Source organism: Phyllosticta citriasiana (assembly GCF_038021145.1).
Source record: "Phyllosticta citriasiana strain CBS 120426 chromosome Unknown IWZ02scaffold_3, whole genome shotgun sequence".
Classification (NCBI taxonomy): Eukaryota; Fungi; Ascomycota; class Dothideomycetes; order Botryosphaeriales; family Phyllostictaceae; genus Phyllosticta; species Phyllosticta citriasiana.
The window spans coordinates 1,352,433-1,378,061 of NW_027117280.1; the positions used below are offsets into that span (position 1 = coordinate 1,352,433).

At 54.5% G+C, this 25,629-nt stretch overlaps 9 protein-coding genes and 1 non-coding gene across 10 annotated transcripts; 3 read left to right on the forward strand and 7 right to left on the reverse strand.

Annotated features, from left to right (window-relative positions):
• Positions 1 to 4,203: 4,203 nt before the first annotated feature.
• On the reverse strand, positions 4,204 to 5,955 carry IWZ02DRAFT_514520 (uncharacterized protein; the record flags this gene model as incomplete). The annotated part of the gene is made up of 1 exon (XM_066770615.1): positions 4,204 to 5,955. A coding segment is annotated over one exon (1,485 nt), but the record flags the coding sequence as incomplete, so codon positions are not given.
• A 249-nt stretch (positions 5,956 to 6,204) lies between these two features.
• On the reverse strand, positions 6,205 to 6,286 carry IWZ02DRAFT_t32. The gene has a single exon. It is a non-coding gene; the product is annotated as a tRNA-Ser (tRNA).
• A 1,110-nt stretch (positions 6,287 to 7,396) lies between these two features.
• IWZ02DRAFT_488269 (uncharacterized protein) lies at positions 7,397 to 8,344 on the forward strand (the record flags this gene model as incomplete). Its single annotated transcript, XM_066769447.1, has 2 exons — positions 7,397 to 7,675; positions 7,760 to 8,344. The coding sequence occupies 2 exons, from the start codon at positions 7,397 to 7,399 to the stop codon at positions 8,342 to 8,344; spliced, it is 864 nt and encodes a 287-aa protein (XP_066625309.1).
• Positions 8,345 to 8,421: 77 nt separating this feature from the next.
• IWZ02DRAFT_430837 (uncharacterized protein) lies at positions 8,422 to 9,328 on the forward strand (the record flags this gene model as incomplete). Its single annotated transcript, XM_066766112.1, has 2 exons — positions 8,422 to 8,633; positions 8,698 to 9,328. 2 exons carry the CDS (start codon positions 8,422 to 8,424, stop codon positions 9,326 to 9,328), a joined length of 843 nt encoding a protein of 280 aa, XP_066625310.1.
• A 454-nt stretch (positions 9,329 to 9,782) lies between these two features.
• Positions 9,783 to 11,411, reverse strand: IWZ02DRAFT_372657 (26S proteasome subunit RPN7-domain-containing protein; the record flags this gene model as incomplete). The annotated part of the gene is made up of 5 exons (XM_066764648.1): positions 9,783 to 10,019; positions 10,072 to 10,860; positions 10,908 to 11,188; positions 11,248 to 11,292; positions 11,342 to 11,411. 5 exons carry the CDS (start codon positions 11,409 to 11,411, stop codon positions 9,783 to 9,785), a joined length of 1,422 nt encoding a protein of 473 aa, XP_066625311.1.
• Positions 11,412 to 11,589: 178 nt separating this feature from the next.
• IWZ02DRAFT_182417 (uncharacterized protein) lies at positions 11,590 to 12,658 on the forward strand. Its single transcript, XM_066762314.1, has 3 exons — positions 11,590 to 11,786; positions 11,894 to 11,931; positions 12,042 to 12,658. The coding sequence occupies exons 1-3, from the start codon at positions 11,782 to 11,784 to the stop codon at positions 12,458 to 12,460; spliced, it is 462 nt and encodes a 153-aa protein (XP_066625312.1). The 5' UTR covers positions 11,590 to 11,781; the 3' UTR covers positions 12,461 to 12,658.
• Positions 12,659 to 14,825: 2,167 nt separating this feature from the next.
• Positions 14,826 to 16,094, reverse strand: IWZ02DRAFT_488273 (uncharacterized protein; the record flags this gene model as incomplete). Its single annotated transcript, XM_066769448.1, has 2 exons — positions 14,826 to 15,339; positions 15,418 to 16,094. 2 exons carry the CDS (start codon positions 16,092 to 16,094, stop codon positions 14,826 to 14,828), a joined length of 1,191 nt encoding a protein of 396 aa, XP_066625313.1.
• A 3,046-nt stretch (positions 16,095 to 19,140) lies between these two features.
• IWZ02DRAFT_415164 (putative nucleoside-diphosphate-sugar epimerase) lies at positions 19,141 to 20,491 on the reverse strand (the record flags this gene model as incomplete). Its single annotated transcript, XM_066765769.1, has 4 exons — positions 20,326 to 20,491; positions 20,057 to 20,262; positions 19,696 to 20,007; positions 19,141 to 19,634 (listed from the first exon to the last, which is right to left on the reverse strand). Exons 1-4 carry the CDS (start codon positions 20,343 to 20,345, stop codon positions 19,141 to 19,143), a joined length of 1,032 nt encoding a protein of 343 aa, XP_066625314.1. The 5' UTR covers positions 20,346 to 20,491.
• A 544-nt stretch (positions 20,492 to 21,035) lies between these two features.
• IWZ02DRAFT_373292 (uncharacterized protein) lies at positions 21,036 to 21,862 on the reverse strand (the record flags this gene model as incomplete). The annotated part of the gene is made up of 3 exons (XM_066764693.1): positions 21,036 to 21,211; positions 21,265 to 21,392; positions 21,444 to 21,862. 3 exons carry the CDS (start codon positions 21,860 to 21,862, stop codon positions 21,036 to 21,038), a joined length of 723 nt encoding a protein of 240 aa, XP_066625315.1.
• Positions 21,863 to 22,604: 742 nt separating this feature from the next.
• IWZ02DRAFT_182455 (heterokaryon incompatibility protein-domain-containing protein) lies at positions 22,605 to 25,583 on the reverse strand. Its single transcript, XM_066762315.1, has one exon. It carries the CDS (start codon positions 25,332 to 25,334, stop codon positions 22,974 to 22,976), a length of 2,361 nt encoding a protein of 786 aa, XP_066625316.1. The 5' UTR covers positions 25,335 to 25,583; the 3' UTR covers positions 22,605 to 22,973.
• Positions 25,584 to 25,629: the final 46 nt, after the last annotated feature.

Genomic DNA, 25,629 nt, shown 5'->3' on the forward strand with positions numbered 1-25,629 from the left:
ATGACACAGACGACGACAAGCACTGAGCGAGTGACTAAGTGAGTGAGTGACTGAGGTGAGAGGTGGATGAGAAGAGGGTGCATGCGCATGCGCATGGCATGGCATAGCATGGCGCTGAGCGTGGCGTCTGGAGGTGGTGCATAGATACATAGCAGGGATGGATGGCTCTGGATTAGTTGGTGTCGTGAAACGCTTGGTGTTGAAGCTCCCGCTCCGGCTCCGGCTCCGCGCGCCAGCCAGCGCACCGAGTCCCCGCGGCCACGCCCACCCACCCATGTCGATGATCTTTCTCCCTCTTTTGCCCGACATGATGATGCTTGGAGGTTGATGCCCCAGTGGCGACCACCGCGCCGCCGACGTCGAGCTGAAGAGAGAGAGAGAGAGACAGAGAGACAGAGAGACAGAGAGACAGAGAGAGAGAGAGAGAGAGAAACTCTCTGCAACGCCGGTTTCCCCGCTATCCGAATCCTCAGCATTTGACCTTTTTCTTTTCTCCCTTGTCCCCTTTCAGTCAACCCCCAGATGACTGCCGTGTTGTGCCTCCCTCTTCCTGTGAAACTCTGTCTCTCTCCCTCATGATGCTACGCTACCACCTACAATATCTTTTTCTTTCCTGACCCGACTGCCAACGCAACAATTCCAAAACGCCGTCACCACTTTTTTCACTGAATTGTTTCGACAATTCCACTCGCCGTCTCAGACTTGTCCTCACTTGATGCCCAGAGCCCAACCCTCGTCGACTCTTGTTTCTCGTTTCCAACTTGTTTGAAGCATGACCCTTGTGCCTCAATCAATCGAGCCGAAGCTGGTGCTCCTCCTCCTCCACCACAACCACCCACAGTCAGCCTCGCTGTCCGCAACACCAATCCCTAGCTCCCGCGAGCACACGCCAGCAGTCTGTCAAAACTCGCGGCCCGCGGCCCTCGCCGCCCTGCCGCATCCAAACCCAGTGACCAAGTCACAGGGAAATGCTCCACACTGCCCTCCCGAGCTGCAAAAATAGACGAAACCTACACACCATCAGCCTCAACCACAGCCCGCCCGCCCGCCCATATTGCTGCCCCCAGCTCTATCCCTGCCACTGCTGCACCGAGGCGCCTTTGTTCTGAGAGACCGCCTCGACCCTCGACCCTCTCCATCTGCAACAATTCTGCGGCTCTGTCTTGCGTCGCCTCCGGCGACCACTTTGTCTCTTGCCTTGCCAACTCGTCGTTTGCTACCAACCCGGACGGCTGCCAAAGCCACCGCAACCCTGTCAAAAGTCAATGCCGATGCGACTATACGCTCAGGCTGAAGGCAGGGCGCAAGAGGTTGCACGACCCGCTCCAAGCCCACGGTCAGCTCCACCGAAATGCCTCCGCACCTCATCACCTAATTTTTCATGGACGATACTTTTTGTCCGGAGGACCCTTTTTTTTTTTTTTTCCAGCTTCAGCAGGCCGAACAAAACCTGCAAATGATGGTCATATGGCAACTCTTTCAGCTCCACGACCAACGCTGACCCCAACGGCCGCCTCCAACGCGGGCCCGTCAAAACCGCCCCGCCTCGGCCCCAGGTACGCGGCAGTACATGGTCGAGTACCGGCTCGCAAGCCGAAGCCGGGAGCTGAATTCTGGCCAGCTCGGCGGGTGCCCATCCAGCTCTCACCACTTTTGCTCTTCTTGGTCGAAGCCAGGTCCCTTTTGCAAGCATGACCCTCGCCCCTCATCTGCAGTCAGTTAAGCATAATCATCAACCCCTCGTTCATTTTTACTTTTTGCCAACCCATGCTGCTTTGGCTGCTGCCGCTTCTGCTGCTCAGCATGCCTGTCAGTTTCCTACGTCCTCAGTCAGTCGCGTCTCGTGTGCCTCGACCGAGCGACGGGTTCAGTGGTCATGTGGTAGCGCGGCAGCGGTACCGCGCGGCCGCGGGGCAGCGGGATTGCGGGACGGCTCCCCATCTTCCTTTCGCCTCCTCGCGGTATGGTTGAGGTAATACGTATATGAAAAAACGGTTTGGAGAGAGGGGTCGTGGGGGCAAAAGGGGTGGAGCGAGCCAAAATTCCTAAGTTTTGCAAGCACGTTCATACGATGCCTACGCGTCGTTGACTTGCGCGTCTTCCGCCGGTTTTTTTTTTTTTTTTTTTTTTTTCGTGGGAGAGGGCAACCCACCAGTGGGCTGCTATACCGAGACCGAACAAATATTCGGCGTCATGAGACGTGCCAAAGGTAGGTTGCGTCCACAAAGTAACTGGGTATGTATAGAGTGTGGCCGTAGCAAGGCCACAAAAGTAGGCAAGTCGCGAATAACTTTAGCCGGCGAACCGTTGAACAGAAAGAAGGTTGTTAGATCTTCCTCCGCTTTTCTGGTCTTCTCCACACGTCCACTCCCATTCCCCCGGGCAGTCTGATCTGCGCTTCTCTTCGCGTCTTCTTGCTTCTGGATCGGGCTCTCCCACGCCCCACACCCTAAAAAGACACCACCTGATTCAGAGCTCTGGATACTTCGCCCCTATTTTTCTTCTTTCTTGCTACACAGAGCGGTCTTACCATTGTTCCCCACTCTACCACAAGACTCTTCCTATCGCACACGCAAAGTGCAAGCCAGCCCCTTGCAATCCTCATCGCGGCCCGCAACGCGCGAAGGAGCGCACGCAGCACAGCGCACCTGCATACAGCACGGCAGGATAGTGTTGCGGCGCCCTTCAAACTCGCACATCACCTTTCCCATCCTTCTTTTGCTTCGATATTTCTCCACTAGGCTTAATTGATCGCTGTAATACACTATTGACAATTGGATACTTTTTCCGCCGACTCATGAAGCGCAAACCTCTCCCCTTCCCTGCCTTCTTTCGACATTCTAGCCCTTCTCCAACTTACCTGTCCCTCGGCATCAGACAATAGCTGCGCTACTCAGACGCTTGCTTCCCGCTTCCCCTGCATTTGTATGTGCATGCACAGCATGCGTGGCGCACATGACCATCCAATCAACCAACCAACCCCCTTTCCCGGCCTTCCCATCAGATCCCTCGTGCCCGCTGCCACTTTTGCTTCCTTCCGTCGTTGTTGTCTCAATATTATTGGCGGGGCTGCTAATGCGTTCCATTCCATGTGCTGCTTGGTGCTTCCACCACTTTCATTTGACGGAATGACGTCGAGGCGCTTGTATATACACCCGCACGCACATAACATCCAAAGGACTGCGCTTGATTCTCTACTTATCCACTTACTTACAACTAAACATCCTGCTTTCTTACTGAATCTATTTTATCGCTTCAATTCCTCACTATTTCCCCTACACAACAAATCAGAAAAGGAGAATAAGGAAATAGCAAGACATAATACACGCCAACGCAGACACATTGTTCCAGCGGCATTCCTCCCCATCACTACCCTCTCTTCCCGAATCCACCTCGCCATGCTGGCACATGCACCACTCCCCCCCTGCCCATCGCAGCGCTTCTACACCCCACAACCTCCACAACCTCTGCCCACAGACAGGCGTGCGCCTCAACCGCACATAGACAGAAAGCCCTCGCACGCACACACGCACGCACGGCACGGGAGCGAGCGAGCGGGCGGCCAAGCGAGTCGTCAATCAGTTCTGTTCAGACGAACCAGGCAAGTCGGCACGACGCGCGCCCAACGCGCAACGCGACACGGCGCGGGGCAGGGCGGCACTGGCCGATGGTGTGGTGGGGTGTGGTGGTGGACGCGGGATTGGGATGCACCGTATGTACACAAACACAACGCGTCCGCCCGCCCTCCCGTCCAGCCGACCAGCCGGCCGCGTATCCGTCTGTCTATCTAGCTACATGGATAGATAGATGAATGCGGAGCGGATGCAGGAACGGAGGAGGGAGGGAGGGGACGGGGGGGGGTTGCAAACGGTGCGGTGCGGTGCGGCACGGGGCGTTGCGATGCGCTGCGGTACGGAAAGGCAGGGCAAGACTACCGTGGGCAAGGGGAGGGCTGAAGGTGTGGCCTTGATGATATATGGGCATAGGGCCTCTGCGTGGGGCTCGTTGTGACTACTGAGGTGCGGAGATGAAATAGTGGACAGGAGAGCAGAGCAGCGTGGCGAAAACTGTTGTTGGTCGAGAATAATAAACAAAGTAAACAGGTAAACAAACAGATAAACTTTGCCGTCTCCACTCCACGATTGGCTCAAGGCTTGATGGGTCTGCCTCCTGCGTGCTGACTTGTTCACTCCACAAAAATCTTCAGTTGTTGTGTTGCTCGAACATCCATTGAGGCACTTTCCTGCCTTTGACAAGCAGTGTGGTTAATCCTTCCCCTGATCAACCATCGCCGCGGCGAAGAAAGACTTTGTGTTTTCAAATCAACCATCCAGGCAACCAATCACTCCCCGCAGCACCGGCTTCGCCTGTTAGAACCTTCAATTTGCCCCCATTGATTCCTGCTCCCCGCAATGTCGCCGCCCCTACCCGTCGTCACTGACCCCCTGTCCCCTGGCGCATCCCTTCCCCCTAGTTCATATCTCTATCCACTCCTCCATGGCGATTTCTCTTCCACAGCGATTTGATCTTCTTACGCAGCATCTTGCCATCACTTCCGCGGCCGTGTCGACGAGGAGAGCTGGGTGGCGGAGGCGGCGGCGGCGGCGGCGAAAAATCGCGGCTGTACGAGGTTAGACCGCAAGACGGCCATGGCAGAGCTCGCTCCTCCTCACGTCGGTCGCATTGATGGAATTGCTGCAATGGCTCCGCTACGTCGACCCAGCCCTCACAAGACGCAGAGTGGAAGGAATGGACGTCGTCGATGCCGTCATCGTTGGCTTGACCGTCGCCACTTCCGCGGTGCGGCTTGACTTGCACGGCTCCATGGCTGCTTTCGCCTTCTTCTGGAAACTCTTCTTCTTCTTCTTCTTCTTCTTCCTCCTCATCATCATCCAAAAACGCCAGCGTCGAAGTCTCAGACATGGTTACGCTGCCCTCGGAGTCGGTGCAGCCAGTGTAGCCGGAGTAGCATGAGTAGCAGGAACAAACCATGGAGCAGCGAGACTTGGCGCCAAAATCGGAATCGGAGTCTGGCAAGCTCGCGCGATCCCACTCGCTGTCGCGGGCGCCATCGTCGGAGATGGACGCCGGCTGCTCCTGCCGCTTCTCGTGTTCCTGATGCTGCGGTTCGTTGGCTTGGACTTCTTCGACAGGCACGAGCGAGCAGACTACGCAGAGGAATGGATCGTCGTTTTGATTGGGGTTCTGCGGCTTGGGGTTTGGCGCTGGCTTCGGCTGCCCGGGTTTGGGAAGGGGCTGGCCGTCGTGCCGGCTGGCGAGAGACGCGTTATGAGCAGATGATGCGGAGACGCTCTGCTCTACTGATGTCGCTGTGACCAACGGTCCGTCCATGTCGCTAGGGGTCTTGGTGGATGATGGCGATTGCGCGGCAGTCTTGGCTCGTGGCGCAATAAAGTTGTAGATGGAGAAGGGCAGCGGGCTGCCTGGACTGCAGTATGGGCGTTGCGTGATGAACTCTTCGTCAGAGTAGGTGGAGCAGATAGATCTTGTGGGTGGCAAGTATCGAGATCCCAGAAGAGAGCCACTCATTCCCCTGGTGTGGTGATTGGAGTGGATGGACCAGTATTGAAGTTGCTCCTTAGAGGGGTAGTGCTTGGTGGATGAGTCGAGTTTGCCGTCGGCGACACTGGAAGTGCGGCGAAACAACGGCATTGTGGGAAAACCTTCTGGGGTCGCCGGTTTGCTAGGTTGACTATAAGAGTCAAGATCTTCGGTTGAGTGGGCAAACTTGGTCTCAGATGCAGCTTGCGAAGTTGTGGATTTGTCGCTTGACGAGAAGCGTGGCAAAGGTTGCTTTATAGCTGTTTGGAAACTTGCTGTTATGACTGTGCGAACAACAGACGGTATGGCCGTTGTATGGAAAGACCCAGTGATTGCCGACAAGGGTCGAATGATCGTGACGGCGTCTGCATCTCCAGGACAAAGGGATTGCCTGCCGGCGCGGTCAATCAACAGAATCTCTCCCGAAGCTCTTGCACAACCCAATGAACGCACCTCCTAGTGCACAGCGACTCACAAACAACAGTCCTGCCCCCTGTACTGAACTGTTCTAGCATGCTTTGGAAGTGACGTTCGTTGGTCACCCTTGAACCACAGGCGCGCAATCCAGGGGCGTGCATCGCTACCACACTTCTAACGAGGAAAGCAAAAAAGAAAATCGCCCTACAAAACGTTTACGGCCAGCAGGTTGGCCAGGAATTGAACCTAGGACTTGCTGCGGGAACGACAGTAGCCGCAGCGTATGTTACCACTACACCACCAACCCGTTTCGTGATGGATTGCTGACATATGGGAGTAGCAACACTGTACCTTCAAATACAATTGCTTCCAGTACCATATCCTGTGCCCACTGACGCATAAAGTTCCGGTCGTAGCTGAAAACCTAATTTCAAAACGTCACTGTGACTGGAGAAAGTAGGAATCTGATTGCTCAACGGACGCTCAATGGCGGTCTTCCGCTTGCACCAGCCAAAAAGTTGCCATGAATGCAAAGAGACTATTCGTTTTTGCGACAACGACAAGCAGCCAAGGAATCGAGACTTCAATTTTGTGGTGTCATAGGCTGCGGGCCCGATGCACTGTTTTTTTGAAGATGTTACTAATGTTGTTGTCTAATTTAAAGCTCAATTCGACATTTCATGCAGAGAAAGACACCCCCGTGTGTGTGCGTATAGCTAAGCGGCTAACAGGTATGGCTGCTTACTAGGCAAGATCATCCTAGGATTAAGACGCATCTATACCTCCATTCTCGAGGTTGCATCCGCAAAGAGCCAAGAGAAAGAAAGACGTGTTGGTCAGCCATCACGATTTCGCTGTTGAATCGCATTGGATACCAAGAGTGTGTCGACATTTTAAGGCAGCGCCGCTTCAATCAAAGCTGGTGGACGGAGTATGGAGACTTTTATGTCTTTGGGGGATGCACTCGATGTCGTGACTTTTTTGAATCATGATTCCAGGAGTGGAGGGGTCGACGAATCTGAAGGGAGTGTTAGCGATGGCAAGTAAGCGGGACAAAATCCCCTCGACACTTCCACCGGCCTTTAAGTCTGCTTGAAGGGTCTTGTTCACAAAAGGACAGCGAAGTAATGGCAGGACTACCCTTAATCGATACGGTCCTTCGCGTCAAAAAGAGACCGCGCTCTTACCTGCGCCTGGACGCGCTAAACACCATGGTACGTGAGCTGGCTATACCACCCGCCCAAACACCCAAATTACAGAACCTTTCCTTCAACATCTACAGAAATCAGTATGACGTTGAGCTCTTTCAGTTGTACCCTCCTTTCCTCCCTTTTTTCCGCTCTTCCAACACCTCGCCTTGTCAACAGTCGCACCTCTCCTCACGTTCTTTTGGGAGTAGTTGTCGCACTTTGCAACCATGTCTTCGCCGTACGAAAGGGAAGATCGCTACCTGGTCTTAGTCCACTCGTTCTCGCGCGAACCTGAAACGCTCCTCGTCTCTTTCGAAAAGGGAATCAGAATCGCACAGGCTCGCCATACGATTCGGCATGCGCTGGATCAGAGGCTGTGGTGTCATGAGCTCCGGCCGGAGGATGCCAAGATGGACCTGCGTGCTGGGAGCGTCCGGGGTCGCCTGCTCGGTGATGGGGAAGTCCTGCGCGAGGCCGTGCCGCACATGTACTCGACTACTATTATAGTGATGCCGGCAGGAATGGCAAGCTGTCTTCTCTGAATCATTTTCAGCTTCTGAGGCATTCTACTTACGCAATGGCTTGAGCAGGACCCGGCAGATGATGATTGCCATGTGGAGCCTTTGAAGCCGAGACCGCGAAAGAACGGGAACGTACTCGCTTGGTTTCTTTTGGTCTTGTCGATGGGCATCACTGCATTGATTGCTCTCTACACCAGCGGCTCCGTCGCGGCAATGATGCGACGGGATATCTTCCGGTCATCCTCCTCTCGCACCATTTTTGTCCTGCGTATCATGACCGAGATCCTGCACCTATCCATGCTGGCGCTCGGCATCATGCTGGTGGAGGACCTCCAGTGGACGTTGGCGTCACGACCCGGCGGAGTCAGTCTGGCCTCGACCCGGGAACAGGCACATTGGGGGCTGTTGCGCCTATTCCTAAGCGCCGGCTGGAAAGACAAGATGCTGAGTTTCTGGCGCCTCGTCCTGATCTTGGCAATCCCTTTACCTGCCGTCATCATCATGGGCGACATCGCCATCAAGCCCGTCTTCTTTAACAAGTCATCTTATGACGCGTGCGCAGGCCTGGCCGATTTCAAACGCCTCTATCGCCCAAGAATTGTCGGTCACGGGGAAGATGGCGCACTCATGTCGCACATGACGGATCCGAACTAGCACAGCCGGTTTAACATTCCCGTCTCGCCTCTTTCTCGCGGATATGGCCATTGCTGGGACCCCTTAGACGCGACGCAATGGCGGGCATGCGAGGAGTCGTACCTGATGACCGGCGGCTGGACCCAGGTAACGCCCCCGACGACCTTGTCCGGCACTCTGACGCGACAGCCCACGTCGTGCCTGAAGTCCAGAGCTACCAGGTTGAATGCGGTGAAGTGGGCGACCTGGAGAGCCTTCGCAAGTTCGGCAAGTGCTTCGCGCTGGGCGGTGCAGCGGCAGCGGCCTTGTGGTGCGCCGGTGTCGGCACCAAGCACGAGCTCATCTTTGGCACAGCGTACTGCCCCGTCTCGCAGCAGTGGAATCAGTCGTGCCTCTCGGACCGCCGCTGGATGGAATCTCTCTCGTTCGCCACGTCCTTCTTTTTCTACCGCCGCTCTGCCACCATCGCCTTTTCTCGCAACGTATGCGGTAACATCGCTGCCCGTCAACGATAGCTCTGTGGCCAAAGGTCTGGAGAAGCGTCTCTTCCGGCGCTTTCTTGCCGTCGCACTGGAGTCCTTCAACGTCAACTCGCTCGGCGCCCACGACGATGCATGGAACCTCACCACTCCGCGCGAAGGTCTGCCCGCCTCAATGTATACCCAGGTCGACGTTTCCGTCATGTCGTGGCAGATCATCGCGCGCCGTATATCATTCGCCCTCTTCATCGGTATGTCGGTCGTGCTGCTTGCGATGGCTGCTGCTGTCTTGTGGTACACGTCTGGCACCAAGACAGTGAGCCCCAACAGGATCGGATTTCCTACGCTCGAATTTGCGGTCCACACTGACCATGAAAGGTTCAATCGAGCTGCGACGACATTGGGTGACCATGGCGGCAAGTTTGCGGTGGCAGACAAGCTAAAGATTGAGCGTGTGGTCATTCGCAAGGAGCAGAACGATATTGCCCGAGAATATTTCGAGCCGTGCAAGGATTTTGTGGTTTAGACTCGATCAGAGGCTGCTTTTCGACGCCGCTTCGATGGCTACTCTGTAGGTAGTCAGTATCAGTCTCTCTTGTCCGTCCAACACATACTTTCTCTGGAACCGTGATCTCTCGCTGAATGAAAGAGATGAGGTAACACGGGAAAGATTCTACCACAAACAGAAGCAACCGTTGCAAAGAGAATTTGGATTACGAAATAGGGCTGGACTAATCCTCAGCAACCCGAGCCCAAATGAGAATCCCTGGAAGCTTTTGAAGAGTTTGCAGAGATGTTGCTCGAAGACTTCCTATGCGATCACTATCTACCTCCAGCATGCCAGACTCCGTTCTAGAAATCTTCCGTCAGTGCTCTGTGAAACAAGTCAATCGAAAAGACCCACCCATGCCCATGACTTGCAACAGCAACGCCGGATATGATCATGTATCTCATTTCTCATGCAACCCATCTATTGCCAATCAAGAAGTCTCTTCCCTCATCATCGCAGGTGGGTACGCCATTGGATCAGGATTGACACCGTTCCCATGCTGATCGAAGTTTTGGCCTTGAGGCTGTGGCTGACGAACGATGATGCCCTCGTTGAGCATTGCAATACGAACAAGACGAAGCCGAAGGGAGTACTCGTACTCCTGTGCCATTTTGAGGGCGGCGGTGTGGACTTCCGTACGTTGGTTCGTGAGAGGAGACACAAGTAGCTGGATGCTGTTAGCTACATTGACCAAGGACACGGAAAGCACGAGTCCTCACCCTTTCAACAAGATCGATGCGTGCATTCAGAACGCCCCGCTGAATCATCTCCACAAGCTCGTCTTCAATGGACACCCCTCCTGTCGAAGCGAATGCTTTGCCCATCTCGTCAAGGGTCACGCAGCTAAAGGGAATGAAGTACTGGACGATACTCTTGCTGCGAACTTGGCTGTACAAGTCCTTTACGTGAGGATAGAGATAAAGGTCGAGGAGGTAGTCGGTGCGGTAAGCCTCCAAGATCTCCAAGCACTGTGTGTATTTGCTGCCGCAGAACAGGCTTATGGCACGACGCACATGCGGCTCCAGTTCCAGGAATTCGCGGAAGTCGCTGTTTTCAAGAACGTTCCTTTGCAGCTCAGAGCGGTCCATGGATGCCAAAGCGCAGAGACCGCCGTACACGGCAATGTCGTTACCAGTCAACACATGGCGTTGCCACGCGATTCCTGCTTGTGGGTCCGTGAACATGTAAGATTTGTTGACTAACAAGAATCGCCTCGCGGCATTGTCAAAGTTTCCCGAAGCAAGATGGCTGAGCCCCATGACGGCGTTGCAGATGGGTTCCAACCTGGCCTTTTCTTCAGGCTTGAGAGACATGGGCTGGATTTTGGACACGTTGGAGTGGACGCTGGTCCAGCTGCGCTGTTGAATGCCAGAGTATATATGCTTCAAAGACATATCGGCGACGTGCTGAGTACTGGTGCAGTAGTCGCGCTCGCGTGCAAACGCCTTCATGGCCGAGTTGTGTTCGCCAATGCTGGTGTAGAAGCGACCCAAGTCGTCATAGCCCATCTTCCTGCGTCAGTGACGACGTCAACCTCGTGTACAAGTGCACATACCCGTATGCTCTCCTTGATCAGATTGTTCTTGTATTGCTTGAGCTGCTGCTCTAGACTGTCCATTTCTGCCTTGACTTCCTTCGTCTTGCGTTCCAACCAAGCAGTGTCTGGTACGCCGAGTGGGTCGTCGGGATCGATGGTGTGTAAGCGGTCTGTGAGAGTGTTGTACATATCTACGTCCTGGCCATACTTCGCTTCGGTGATGGCGGTACGCAGAGCGTCGATTGAGAGGTAGGTGGACGTGATGCCGATGTGATGGAGGCGCTCCATTCGCGTGCGGCCTGGCATGATGGAACAATTGTTAACCAGTGGTGGAGGTGACTGAGTCTCGAGCACATACCTTCATAGTTGGCAATGTAGGATTCAAAGTCGAATTTGGGTGGATCTGAAGGCAGACGTTAGACTTGTGACAGTGGGACAGCGAAACAACTCACCTCTTGTGATGGTTCGTCCTTGAGTCTTGGCATCCTTGAAGAAAGGCGAATCCTCGACGTTTGGAGCCATGGCGCTAGGAGCGGAGAGAGGATGCGGAGGGTGTGGAGCTGTGATGATCGGGGAGCTCAACCAAGCTGCCCGGCCACAGCGGAGGATGTTTGGGTTTATCGATAAGAGACGCACCAGCCACGGACACAGCCAACATAGTGGGAGGCGGTTGCCAGAGTGTGGCGTCACCATCCAACCACGCGAGCATCGGGCCGACGAGCCAACCTTCACCTCGGCACCCTGGCGCCTGGTGGGGAAGCTTCCGATCGCGACTCATACGACTGCGTCGCCTAGCCAGAACTTGTGGTCTACGGTACCGCTTTGCTCCATTATCGGTCATTGTCTGTATCCACCCCCTGAGTCGGGCGTATCACGGCGATTCAAAAAAAAAATGATGTAGGTATGATTTATATACCCCGGCGCTGCGGCGCTTCCTCTCCGCTATCCAGCGAGACTTTCATCATCATGGCCGCCTACGATTCAAGCTTTAACACCGACATCAGGAAAACTCCCTGGGAGCGCGCGCAGGAGTTTACGAAGTATGTCGAAGGACGAGCAGACTACAAGGTGCGCCTCCCGCCGTAACGAACCCGGAATGAATACCAACACCCTACCAGTTCTGGGACACTCCCGTTATCAAGAACATAGAACTCGTCGAGTGCGAAGTCCGCGAGAAGAATGCGAAGGACAAGTCGAAGCCGCTCTGCTACGCCGTGTGGAAGCTCAAGGTGGTTCCCGAGCTGATCAACTCGGGCTACAACCTTCACGGCGGTGCCGTGGCAACCATCTTCGACATGCTCACATCTTTTGCCCTCACCGCACAGGCGAAGGAGAACTGGTGGGAGTTGGGCAGCGTCAGCCGCACTCTCAACTGCACCTATCTCAAGCCGATCCCCGAGGGCGAATACGCCCGAGTCGAGTGCGAGGTCACCTCATTGGGCAAGAAACTTGGTCTCTGCCGCGCCGTTATGAGAAAGTGGAACCCAGAGAAGGCCGACGGATCGGGTGGTGAGATTTGCTACACCTGTGAGCACGGCAAGGTCAACCTTGGACCTGTTGCTAAGCTTTGAGAGAAAGAGGAGCATTTCAAGGTGTGGTTTTTGGATGGAACGGCGCAAGAGGAGGCATCTATTGGCAACATACCCCGCACTGTAATTTCGAGCTTAGCAGCCATCTTTTCACAACATTATGGCTTCATCGCAACAAGCATGTTGAATTCTTCCACTCTTCCGATTTTCTCACATCATCGATTGCATGGCTTGTCTTTGATTCACCTTCGAACTTCCAACATTTCACGTCATTCCTAACCCTCCTCTCCTCTCCTGTCAATCCATCTCTTTTCATTCACCATCCTGTATGCCTGACCGCCACTCCGTGCCACTAAAGATCATCGTACCCCGCAGAGCCAGCCAGAAACTTGAACCACCCACGTCGCGCGCAATGACTCGAACCCCTGGCTCCGACAAAATAACCCCTGACCGCAGCGCCAGCTTCCGGTAAAGCCCCCTGCCTGGTCTTTCAACACCACGTCGAAGGAGAATGCAGCCTGTTGGAGGAAAGCAAACGCAAATCCGCAACACGCTGGCCAGCGGTCCTCCGCGGCCAATTACCTCCTGCTGTGCTGTGCCGCCCAAGACGATCCAGCAAAAGCAATGATCAGAGCAGCGTCGAGGTCACAATCAGCCCACCGCACAGCAACAGCACAACGACCACGACGGTCGACAACAACAACTCCGCAGCTGTCCAACAGCATTATTAAATCAACCTGCGACAAAGCGATCAATCACATTCTGCACTCCGTCCGAGCCCCGAGGCTTCCAGAACCCACTTTCGACCCAGCGCGTACCTCCCGGCCGGTACCCTGCCAGCCAGCATGCGTGAAGAAAGAGCGCGCGCTCAGGCCGACCCTCGCGCCGCGTGTCCAGTCCACCCACAGTCCAGCGCGGCTATCGGAGTCGGATTCCGGGAAACACCAACTACCCACCACCACCGCCACCGCCACACCATGCGCTGCCGCGATTTGCGCGCACACGCGTGCTTTCAACAGTCGACATTCCCAATCAGCGATGCGAAGCGGGCGTCGTAGGCTGGCTGGGCCGCCCCGCGGGAGACGAGGCGAGGCGAGCAGCAAGCGACGACGGGAGAGAGACGGGACTTCCATTAGTTGGCCCGATGACGACTTTCTCTCCCTCTCTCTTATCCACGTTTGTCCATCCGCCAGGGGGAAAAAGCAATGAGGCGGCTCATCAACGGCTAGGAGCACCGCCAAGTCCAACGATCCGCGGTCCTCAGGCGCGCTGCAGCACTTTTTTAGCAGCAGCGCCTGCTCGGCTTGCTCGCACAGACGGAATAGTTGCTGGCAAGCCGGAAATAGGCACGTAGGTACATCCATGCGGACGGACTCTTTTCCTGGCGTTTGATTCGTTCGTGCCTGGCTCAGGCACGCCAAAGGTCACCTCACCACGCCATGACGGTCAACTACCTACACCGCCCGGCAAGCCGGCTGCTCAGTCAGCAACGGCCGTGCATAGGTAAGTAGGCATGCGCAAGAGCGGACCGTGAAGACACAGGTGTCTGTAGATTGGCATGTAGAGATCAGCAAACGAATACCTCGGCACATCAGCGTCTGCCGTGCGGAGTGGCATGAGATTGCAAGGGGCAGCGTTCGTTAATCCGCTGGTGGTGTGGCGCAGGCAGCTCAACCCGCTCACGAACCACTCCGTGACGCAGTAGTCAGGTGCCAAAAGTTAACACGACGAGCGTGAAGCAGCAGCAACTCTGGTGCATCTTCAGAAAGACAGTAGAGAAATGAGAGAGACACGTGTAGGGAAACCTTTGGAGAAAAGGAATTGAAACTATTGATAAGAAAGAAATGTAAGGGGTGTCAGTTTAATACATAGTAGGGACAAGCAGTTTTGTGTCCGGTCTGGTCCAGTCCCCTTCCGTTCTCTGTCCATCGATCCATCCAACCAACCAACCAGTCATCCATCAAGGTTCATCCGTACCGCAGTACGTAGGAAAGGAAAGACAAAAGTGATGATAAGTACATGTGTATGTCAGGGGGTCTATGTCTGGTCATCGGTGAAAAAAGGAGGGAGGAAGAAAACGCCAATGTGAAGGTATGTCCATGAATAGGGCCGCTCGTATTGACGTGGATGTTCACTGGACCCGTGGTCATTCTATCCGTCTCTTTTCAAGCGCCTCGGTTCTCTGCGATCTGGTGCTTCGACCTTGGGTGACTGAGGAGCTGACGTTGGTAACAGTCTCCATCCTGTACCCTCTCTGCTTGCGGTGCCAAATCCTCTTGGCCTCGCAGTTGAGCTCCATGAAAAGCTTCCACATCCTCCTCTTGAAATGTCAATTTGACCCCGGCGCCAAGTCGATGCCTATTGTGGAAATCCAAGCATAAAAGAACATCAGCCTCTTCACCCCAGCTTAAGCAGCCGGCACTTCTTCATTACCCACAGCCACCAATCTTTCTCTCCAGCCGTTGCATATCTCTTCGAATCCGCCCACGACGTCCTTGCAGACTCCTGCAACGCGGCGCTCCTTCAACCGCGTGTCCCAGTCGCCGCGCTCAATCCACCGAATGCCCTCTTCCCTGAGCTCATTTTCTCTCTTCCATTCGCCCATGGCCTCGCGCACCAGTTTCAGTCGCCTTTGCGCAAGGTTGGAAGTCTGCCGTCCCATGTGCAGGCTGTCAGCTAGAAAACTAAGCGAGTCGAGGAGGTCGTGGGTCTGGTTCGAGAGGGTTGTGAGCTGGTGGAGAGGCTTCATAGGCGCATCGGGGACCGAAGAAATCGTGTCAGCGAGTAAGGGGAGCAGCGCGTCGATCGTTTCTGGCGAAGGAAACGGAGCGAGGGGCGAGCAAAGGGACGAGGTGAGGGAGGTAAGGATTCGCGTCTGGTGCGTAAGATGCGAGTTGAGTGCGGTATGGGCGGTAATCAGCCTACAACGTTGCGCGCTGACGTTAGTACACTGCAGTAGAAGTAAAACCCCCAATGTATTTTTAGATAGAGATCCGTACCTTGTAGCAGCGCTCTCGACGCCTGCCTGAGTTCCAAGATCGCGAAGCTGCTCCGTTACGCGCAGCATAACGCCGTCTGTCGAGCTGCCGTTGTTTTCCGTGCCCCGGCGCGCAAGACTTTCGATTGCAGCCATCCTTGCTTCTAGCCCAGCGGAAATGCCATCGCTGGCTTCCAAGTCGCTCTCACTTCCGTAGTCAGAGCCGTCGTAGCGGGAACGGTTGCGGCGGTGTTTCGAGCCTGCCAGCGATTTTGCAGGGCTCATGGCAACAGTTGCGGGCGAGAGAAGAGCTGCGCTTTCGCGGGAAAGCTCACGTACGTGGCCATTCGGCGGGCCTGGTTGCTGGTGGTTCTCGGAGTGGTTGTTCAGGGACGCATCCCCGTCGACCAATTCAATCTCGCCCTCGTCATACTCGTCCTCCTCAGCGTCAGCCAGCTCATCGGCGAGATTGCCTAGTTCGCCGCCGTCGTTGTGGGTGAAGGAGTCGTCGGCATCTCCGTTGAGCTCAGAGTAGCTCGTAGCGGTGTGTAGACCGTGAACGGGCCTGGTCGCGACGGGGGAGTATGCAGCCGAAGAGCGGCGGCTTTTGGGGGAACGGTTGAAATCAATGCTGGAGGTGCGCCGGCGAGAGTGCGCAGAAGTCGGCGTGGCCGGGCGATCGTGGTCAACGGCAGACATTTGCAGCTGCGACCAGAGGTGATGTCAAGGCGGCTTCAGTCGACGGCGGATATGGGTGAGGCCGAGCTGGCAGGTGTTCCCCTGGGTCTGTGGCTTGTTGGCGGGGTGCACAAGAGGCGTCCAAGCTGGAGGGCCCAAGACGGAGCGCGGGAGGGTTAAAGTGCGTTTGGAGAAAGTTTCAGGGCCAGGAAACGGCGTGGGCGAGGTTGAGGGAGCGACGGAGAAGAATCGGGGGATCAGGCGCGTCCTGACGAGGGTAAGAGAGTGGTGATGGGCGAGGAGGTTGCGACTCCTGAGAGCGAGCGGTGGTGGTGCAGGTGTTGTTGAGTGTTGCGTCCAGCTTGGCGATCGGATTCAGCGAATTATCGACTGGCGGCCGCGGAGACGGAACGCGACAGCAAGGAAGCAGCATCCAGTCACCAGCAGCAAGCATCCACCACGTCAGACGCAGGGATAATGGCCGTTTCTCTTACTTCGTTCCGTTTCTCTCGCATCTCGTCTACTTCACCACTGCAAGACACAACTTTCACTTTGGCCGCTTACTCACTTCCGCTGCCAGACATTCGTCTTAGACAGTCAGTCGAATGAAGCGTGATCGACGAGACAATCTTCCACTCCTGCTGTGCTCGTTTCACATCAAGCAATCAAACATCCTCATCATTGTCTCTCTCTCTCTCTCTCTCTCTATCTCTCCGTCTCCGTTCGCGACTGCTAGCATCCGTACTATACCAGACCGTCGTTCGGCGTCCTTGCCAACCACGTTCCCCGGTCCAGCCTCTCAACGGCAACCCTTTACCATTCCAGACCCTTACTCTACGCCGCTGTACATGCGACCGATGCTGCTCTACTGCTGCAAACCCCCGGTCATGAAACTAATTTTGTTCAACCGCCAGGCGCAACGTCAAAGATAATGTCTCGGACACTTCCATTGAAAATTGCAGCTGAGCGATCTCCGAGACCGGCGGTACCTGCATATTGCTGCAAATTCGAGAAAACTTCCTGTTTCAGGGACCAAAAACGCAGGCGGGCCAATCAGCAACTAGCGTTCACGCCAAAAACGCAAGCCAGCATGGCCACCACTCGCTACCGAATAGGCCAGGCCGTTGAAAAACGCCTGATGACCCTACAACTGGTGCCGTTTGACTGACATCAATACTGCGTCTAGACACTGAACTCTTGCATTTTGTTTGGCCCCAAGAAACCTTCCTTCACCAGTGGCACGTGGCAAGCGGCACCCTGTTTAGACAGAAATCGCCCTGTCTCTTCGCAGAATCTCGTTCTGCTAAATCGACCAGCAAAAATGCCGAACCTCCCGTGGTTGACCGGATAAACGAGCGACTTTTTCACCAAGGACCATCCCTGTGACGCTGTTGTCGAGCCAACCATGAATCAAAAAAGCTTCGATGCTCCTGCACGGTCGCTGCCGCCGCTCGAACTGCCTTTTTGGTGTTCATGCGCCGCATTAAAGGTTACTCCCGCAGGGCCACACATGCACCTCATCTTTTGCGCGAGTCTCCGCGAAAGGATGAGTTTGCAAGTCTCCGAATCTTTGGATGACATTATCCTTTCGGTATAGCTTGTTGACAAAGTCGGAGCTTCTTAGGTGGTTAGACACTGCAAAGATGCAGCTGCTGCTTTTAAATCGCCAGCCTCGTGAAATGCGGTCGACGCTGCGCCTTCTCTTTTATTTTTTGCTCAGAGGTATCTTTCGGAATTTGTCCAGAGGAACTTTTATGCAAAGGGCTGACACTGACACTTGGCTCTCGGCACTCGTCCTGCCGCAATTGCCCATATTTCCGCAGAGAAAATGAGACTATCTTACCAATTGGTCATTCTGAGGGACTCCATCGAAAATGAACAACTGGTGCTCTTGAGGACAGAAGAAAGCCGATGGATTTTGGCTTCCTACCGCACAAGCCACCTCATCCGACGACGACCCCAAGAAGACTCCCATTCCAAAGAAAGGTAATGGTGGTAAGACAACAAGCAATCTTCACATCCCTACGCCAGACCTAATGCAGGGCTGGCCCCTGAAGAATGGCCCAAAAGGCCACCACCGTCGCACTGCCAAGCGCAGAAACAGACACAGCCAAGAAGATCCCCAGGTCAACGCGGCCATTGACGAAAGCAAGGACTGAGCAGCAGACAACAAGAAATCCAAATGGCTTGTCTGCCTCTGGCGACGGCCAAGAGGCACCCCTGCGCACAATGTGGTGGTCTGTTCCGTTGCAGAAATCTGCGTACATACAACACTCGCATATGCATGCATGCACCTACCTTGCCCATCCGAACTTCCCTCTTCTCCCAACTATCTTTATACCTACCCATCGTCACCGAGCCTTGTGCGCATGCACGCCACCATACGCCATCCATGTACATCATCCAGTACGCGCACGCCCAAGCCTCTCCCGAATCAGCTGGTCTGACGCCGCTCAGCCACCACCACCATGGCATCCCGGACGATATCAAGCGTACGCTCATCTGCATGGCGGCGCGCATCGGTTGTGTGCTCGTGCTGCTGCTTGTCATCTCCATCTTTATGTGGTGGAGGGAGCGTAGGCGGTACGGTGGATGAACAGAGAATTGGAGGGATCCAAACGCTGGTGCCGCGCTGTCAGGACAGTGATATTGGAGAAGCCCGCTGATGGTCAATTTCCTTCCTTTGAGAGATGGGCGGGAAAGCTGGAAGCCCACGCAAGACTGGTATGGCAAGGCACCGGTGGGCGAGCTATCAGAGATATGCTGATTGTGACAGCAGCTAATCAATCTTTGGGACGTCCATTGACTGCAGCACCCGCAGATGCTGATGGTGTTTGATTTGGCCGGCGAATGACGAAAGATTTGTCAGTCTAGGTTTGATACAACATATCGCGGCCGAGAGCTTGGAAGCAACAGCACATCCACTGGCACTTCACCGATACGGTAAGCAGGAAAGCCGAAGTAATCCTGTGAGCTTTTATTGATTTTGATCTGACATTACCCTCGCAGGTCCTGAGGACACGCGGCTTTTGATCGCCTCTTTCGAGACAGACATATTTGCAGGCACCTACTTTTGCTGCAGACTCTCCCACTCGCGCTTCACCAGCTCCGGAATCTCCTCCCAAAGACTCGGCGCCTTGGGCTGCCAGCCCAGAAACTTCTTGGCCCTGATGGCCTTGCCACGAGAATTCATACCCCACGAGAGAGCCTGGAAATCAGCCACCTCCCACGCCTCCTCCTTGGACATGTTAGTCGTCTGGGGAGTTGGAATGTAGCCAGCCTTGGCCGCTGCCTCGGCCGCCGCCTTGGCCACGTCGCCCCACGCGTGCTCGCCATTCTCGGCCAGCACGTAGCCCTTGGGGCCCCAGAGCTCGGCGTTGTGGTCGTGGGTTGCCGCTGCGTCGGCGTACAGCGCGAAGAGGTCACCGAGGTCGTGGACGTTCACATTGTTCCAGACGGATTTGCCTGCTCCGATGATGGGTGCCTTCTTGAGCTCGAGAGTCTTCTGCACAAGGGTTGGCACTTGACGGCTTCGTTGCCAGACAGGACCACGTCCGGGACCTGAAGTTTGGTGTTCAGTCGCTTTGACGCTGGAGCATCTCGTATTGTGGGGTAAATTTACCGTAAATGCAGGGCGGGCAGATGATGACCGACTTGAGGACATCAGAGTGCTTCGTACCTGCCTCAAGGACAAGCTTATCGACGTTGCGGTGGAACGCGTGGTCAGGGAGACCGGTGAGCTCGTGCTGGCCCTCCATGTCGTCGTAGACCTTGGGGTCGTATTCGCCGTAGCGCTCAGCATCCGAGTCGGCAAAAGTCAGGATGCCTGTTCCGCCAGTGTGCAGCCAGTAGCCCGGGCGCTCTTTGGTGTGGCTGGCGAGACCCTCAGCAATGGCCTTTGCTGCACCCTCATGGTCGGATGCGTCTGCAGTGTCTGTTTTTCTATTAGTCTGGGCACGTGTCTTTTCATATGGACAACGTACGGATCACGATGTCGGCTTTCGAGGCTTCCTCTTTGATTAGATCATAGTCGTCCAAACTACCATGAACGATTCTGACGTTGGGGTACTGGGCCTTGACCTGTTCAGCCTTGGTCTTGTCGCGCACCAAGGCCGCGTACGACCGGTCTGGGTGCTTGGAGTGGACAGCGTAGAATGCATCGCCCCCAATGTAGCCAGTGGCGCCAGTGCTGGGCAGAGTTGTTAGGAGATGCAAGATCTTGCAATTCAAGACGCATTGATGGTGCACTTACACGAAAATTGATGGAGCCATGTTCAATGAGTCGGTTTCAAAGCTCGTCTGAGTGATTGAAGTCAGAAGTTGTTTGCTTTGGAAGATGGAAGATGTCGTTGGGCGAAAGACGTTGATAGTTTCTCTGATGTCACCACAAGATGCATGGATGGTCCAGTGCGCCCCACCGACCCCGCTGTGGAAGGTGCTTGTCCCTATTCGGCAAATCGCCAAATCGCCTCAGCGTTCACGCGTTTAACAGCATCGGCCATCCATCGGCCTTGTGCCAAGGCGCTGTCGTCAACATCACACTTACTTTCGGGGCATATCTCCCTCTTAGCGATGCATTCGTCAAGAGCAAAGTCATGTTATGGTAACATTTTGACGCACTCCTTGTCGCAGCTTCATTCAAGCGACATCTCCCATGATGGTAACTTTGCCGAGGATTGACAAAGACTCGAGGTGCCTGCCCTTTCAGGCTAGCTTCTTGTTAGGCGTTCCGTTGCTTGAAAGCATATTTTGAAGCACCCAGTCTCTGCATCGAGTCCTAATATCATGCGCTTTATTTTTTTTTTTTTGACAGCCATGACGGTTCTTGGTTAGTTTTCCGCGGATGATCACCAACGAGCAGTTCTCTGGAATATGGTCTACATCATTGATGACATGTGATTCCATTTCAATTTACAGGAGTGTTCAGCTCTTTTCCATCACTATGTTGACGTGCGTGCGCACTTAGAAGAGACCCCTCTTGGAAGCCTTTCCAGCGGGAATGTAGATCTCTTCAATGGTCCAGACGGTTCCACCCTCGGAGGAGGCAAGGCCCTTGTACGTAGCAGTGCCGGAGGTGGAAATTGTGTCGCCAAAAGCAGTATCAGCGGAAGCCAGCGTCAGCTTGGTGTTGTAGTAGTCTGCAGCGCAAGTTAGGACACACTCAAAGATGCAAAGCGAGGAAGGAGCTTACATTGGTCCGAAACGGTGGGAGTGCAGGAGTCGTCGCATTCGGTGCCGGTGCCGTAGCCAGTCATGTAAGGTCCCGATTTGTAGGAGAAAGTGGACAGCTGCTCGCCAGTGTCGGCATCTGTGACGAGCCTACCTTGTATTAGCTTCTCAGAGCGCGACTTGAGGGACGAATGGACTTACTGAGTCCAGCTGTCGTTGTCGTCCTCCAGGACGTACTCAATCTTGATCTTCTGGTCGCCGCTGACAGCGGAGGCATTGCCGTCCTTCTGACCGAAGCTGCCGAACAGAGAGGCGCGAATGCACCACTGGTCGCTGGAAGCACCGCACCAGGAGTTGCCGCTGGACCACTGCTCAAGAGTGGTCTGAACAAGGTCACCAGTGCCGTTGCTCATTCCTGGCCAGAGGAAGAGCTCGCCGGCCTGGGACGAGGGCGGAGTCCCGGGCAGGATGGTTGTGACCGCATGCTTGATGGTGGAAGTAGTGGGTCCGAGAGACACGGCACCACCCCAGCTGTCCTCGCGCTTGAAAAGGCTCCTCAAGGGGTTGTACGGCAAGGCGGCCGCCAATGTGGGGATAGCGAGGACAACAGCAGCACGCATTGTGGATATCCCAGGAACGATGGTGTAGAGAGTTAAAGAGTGCAGCAAGCTAGCAACCGGTGCTGAATGACGAGATGATGCGAATGGGAATGCAGCGAGGCGTATATATTAGAGGCGGCCTCGTATATGAAGAGAACAAAGCTGCCCCACCTCCGTCGAACAGGAGGCGATTCTGACGATGATACGTACTTGGCCGGTGAAAAGGAGGGGAATCGGACCACGCAGCCTTAGAAGGAGTACAATTCACCACAGAAGAGAAGCTTAAACGGTCTAAAGAAGCAGGTGATAGAGGATTGGTCGTTTGGAGAAGTTTAGAGCAACGTTTCTCGGCTGTCGCGTCTATTCTGGACGCAGCAACAGCATATATTGACATGATCGTCGGTCGCGTACTGTTAGTGAAACAGGGCGTCCAGGCGGTTGATGCTACAGCTGCCGGTAGTTGTTTTGGTACGCGGACGCAAGAGACCTACGCCGAAATTGAAGGAGTATCCAATCATGTTCTGATATTTTCGCTCTGTCTGTCCATCAAAGGGGTTCCAGTGGCGCGAAGCAGTTGAGAAAGATGTGAGCAGAGCGACGAGGGAGTCGTGAACATTGGTCAGTGCTTTCGGCAAGCCGATGACCTGCTGCCGCACTGATGACTCGGGTAAGGGGGCCAATTTGGAACGGTGTTTTTTCGTTTTCTGGGCGGGAACGAATCTTCTCTGGCACCGAGCAACCGTCTAATCGCAACTCTGACGGCATGTCCGGACCGTCGGTCCGTTCATCATGAAGCCTCTGGTGCCATGTTGAACAGCGTCTGCACACATATTTCGCGCCGGAGTTCATTCGTCGTTCTCTGGTTTGGCCCGGTTCTAATCAGCATCTGGCTGAGGAGGTGCTGGACGAACTCTCTGCGCGCAGAGCACAAAATCTATTCCCTCTTGTCTCTCGGCCCTTGTGGGGGTCATTTTATCTGATAGGTTGTGAAATGAAAGCATTCACATTAAAGCTCGCTCTCTGCTCCTTGGTGTTTGCTTGCGTGCGCCTTGAACTTCACGCCGAACACCAGTCAACATGAACATTTTCCGAGGAGAACACAAAGAAATTACCACCTGGCCGGGATCCTGATCTATCCCAGAACAACATGTCTCCATTCTCTGTTCTTTTTCTTAATCCATACCGGTTCCGGCATCAAAGCGAGGCCCAATCGATAGGCAATACCCTCTTTCCACTCCACGGCGAGGAGCATTAAGCTCGGATACTTAGAGCTGCATGCCTCTCTCTTTGCCACCACGACAAAATCGAGCCATATCAAATCCACGCCACTACTGTATTGTGTTGGCTTGCACTCCATAAGTTTCGAGCGCGACTCCAGTCTCTCTCCAGGGATGTGTGATGTCGAGCCTATCATTAGGTTAGTCGAAAGCATGTCCTCATAGAGACTGGAATCATCTTCTACGGAGTAGGCATCGCAGATCGGCGCCTGTGGCTCCTCCAATTCTTTCCGGACCACACGAAGCTTCGCCACGCTGGTCCAGAAATGGATTTGGCCAATGCCCAAAGCCATATCGCAGCATCCATGGAGCCTTCTTGTCGACCAACTTGTTGCGGTCGCCTTGGGATCATTCGTTCTGTCCATGGCGCAACTTGAAGTAATGCCATCCGGATGCCTCCATTGGGAAAGCATGCTTTGTGATTCAGTGCTGCCGTGAGTCGAGGGTAGCCTGTCCTCAATTTTGACCAATTTGCCGTCTGTATTCACAATATCAAAATTGATCACAGCCGTTATCTCGATGCCGTTGGGGGCTCTCGGGTTCGACCATCCCATGCCTAGCCATGGAAGTCTCTTTTCGCCAGACCACGCTGCCCAGCTCCAGGATGGAACCGGAAGGTGTTCGGGTTCGCGACTTTTGAGGGTCATGACCGGAACCTTCTCATCATGGCGCTTGTGGTAGCCGGTAAAGTGCCACAACAATGCATAGGAGAAGTACGCCTGAGAGATCCCCCAAGTGTAGGTGTCGTTCTGGCGCATGGACAGAATTTCTGAAATTCCCGCAAAAGCATTGAGGATGTCGGACTGGTAGGTTAGGCGACGTTGGCGGTACGCCGTGAGCAAACCCTCGTAGAGTAGACAGAACTCGCCTGGGGCCACTTCCTGGTCAGGAATATCACGATGAAGATATGATTGACCGATAGACAAGTGACGATAGAAAGGGTTCCTGATCTCCTCCGCTGCAAATTCTTCGGAGAACACAGCTGAGCGACAGTTCCAGTAAGCTTGTGTTTCGGTGAACACAAGGACCCTTTTCGAAAGGAGTCGCTCTTGAAAGGTCCAGGCCCGCGTCGCCCAAATGGAGTCTCCAACACCTTCGTTCACGCCATCATTGTCAATGACAGTAAGGAGCTCCTTGTCTCCAATCCGGAGGTTTTTCTGGGTTTGCTTTCGAACTCCTGGACTGACGCCGGGCAAACCACTGTTGGCACCGTTGCCGAAAGCGACCACAATTGTGAAAACGGCCTTGGAGTAAATTGATCCCATACGCATGATTTGAGATTGTTGGGTCTTGAAGTCATCTTGAATTATGCAGATCGAGTCGACCCACAGGAAGCGTTCACCCATCTGCTGCACCAGTAGCATTGAATCTCGAATTGATGCGGGCAGTCGGATTTCTTTCAACGAGCCTGGTTTTCGAATACGCTCGGAATTTTCTTTCAAATGTCGGAATACTGGCGCTGTTCCCCAGACGTAGGAGAGTGCAACGTATCGGCAACCCGCAGGTGTCTCGACGATGCACGAGTCTGTCACGTCAATCAATAAAGCGGGTCCAGTCTCTTGCGTGGTTGGAAGTCGTAAAGGATGTTTGCACTGTGGCCCATGGCAAGTTTCACATAGACGGAGCCATTTTCGGAGCAAGTTTACGTTGAATTGGTCAGTGACCTGCCTGCCACCAACACCATCGATGATGTCTTGCTCTCTGCTTTGGGTTGTAGAATGGCCTTCCGGAACGACTTTGAGCTGGAATTTGAGGACGTTATGTGCTCGTTTTCTTTCCACGTCTTTGGCCTGCCAAGGAAGAACAGGTCCCAGGAAATCGTTTAGATTTGAGGGATCGAAAAGGATATTTGGGCGTGTGTAATGAAAATGCGTTACAGCTGGATCGTGAGAGCGGACTCCATCAGGCAGCTCAAACAAGCAGACCTCTGCGCGCTCGATAAGGCGACAAGTTCCCGCCGCATCAGAGGGCTCTTGATCCAAGCTCTCGGCGACTAAAGAACAGAGCCCGCATGCGCCACGGCGGTTTCGAATCTCATCCAAGGACCCAAAAGGCTTATGTTCTGGAGGTGGCCCCTCGAAGACGATGACATTTCTCTCTCCGACAGCTCCGTTGCAAGGAAGCGGCTTCCGACAAGGTACGGGAGGTCTTGCAAGGCTTGCAACATCAAGTTTTGAACATGAGCTGCACAGGGGCAAATAACTGTCCTTCGCCATCAGGTAGTGCGGGAGGATTTCCGCATGTGAGATGAAAGAAGTGTGTTGAAGCAGACAGCAGGCTGTATCGGTGAAGGACTCAACATGGGGCCGGAAGTCGCGAAGCGGGGATAGTATCGCCCGGCCATGATGACGTTTTGCCGAGACCAGTACACAGTATGCTCCTCCGATGTGATCTGAGGCTGAAGTCTCGCAGGCATAAAGGAAGGCGGTGATGGATCTGCTGGCAGGCGAAGACACTGAGGTGCTGCTTTTCTCTGTGTCCGAAAGGCGGGAGGAACTGGAAGGTCATGTT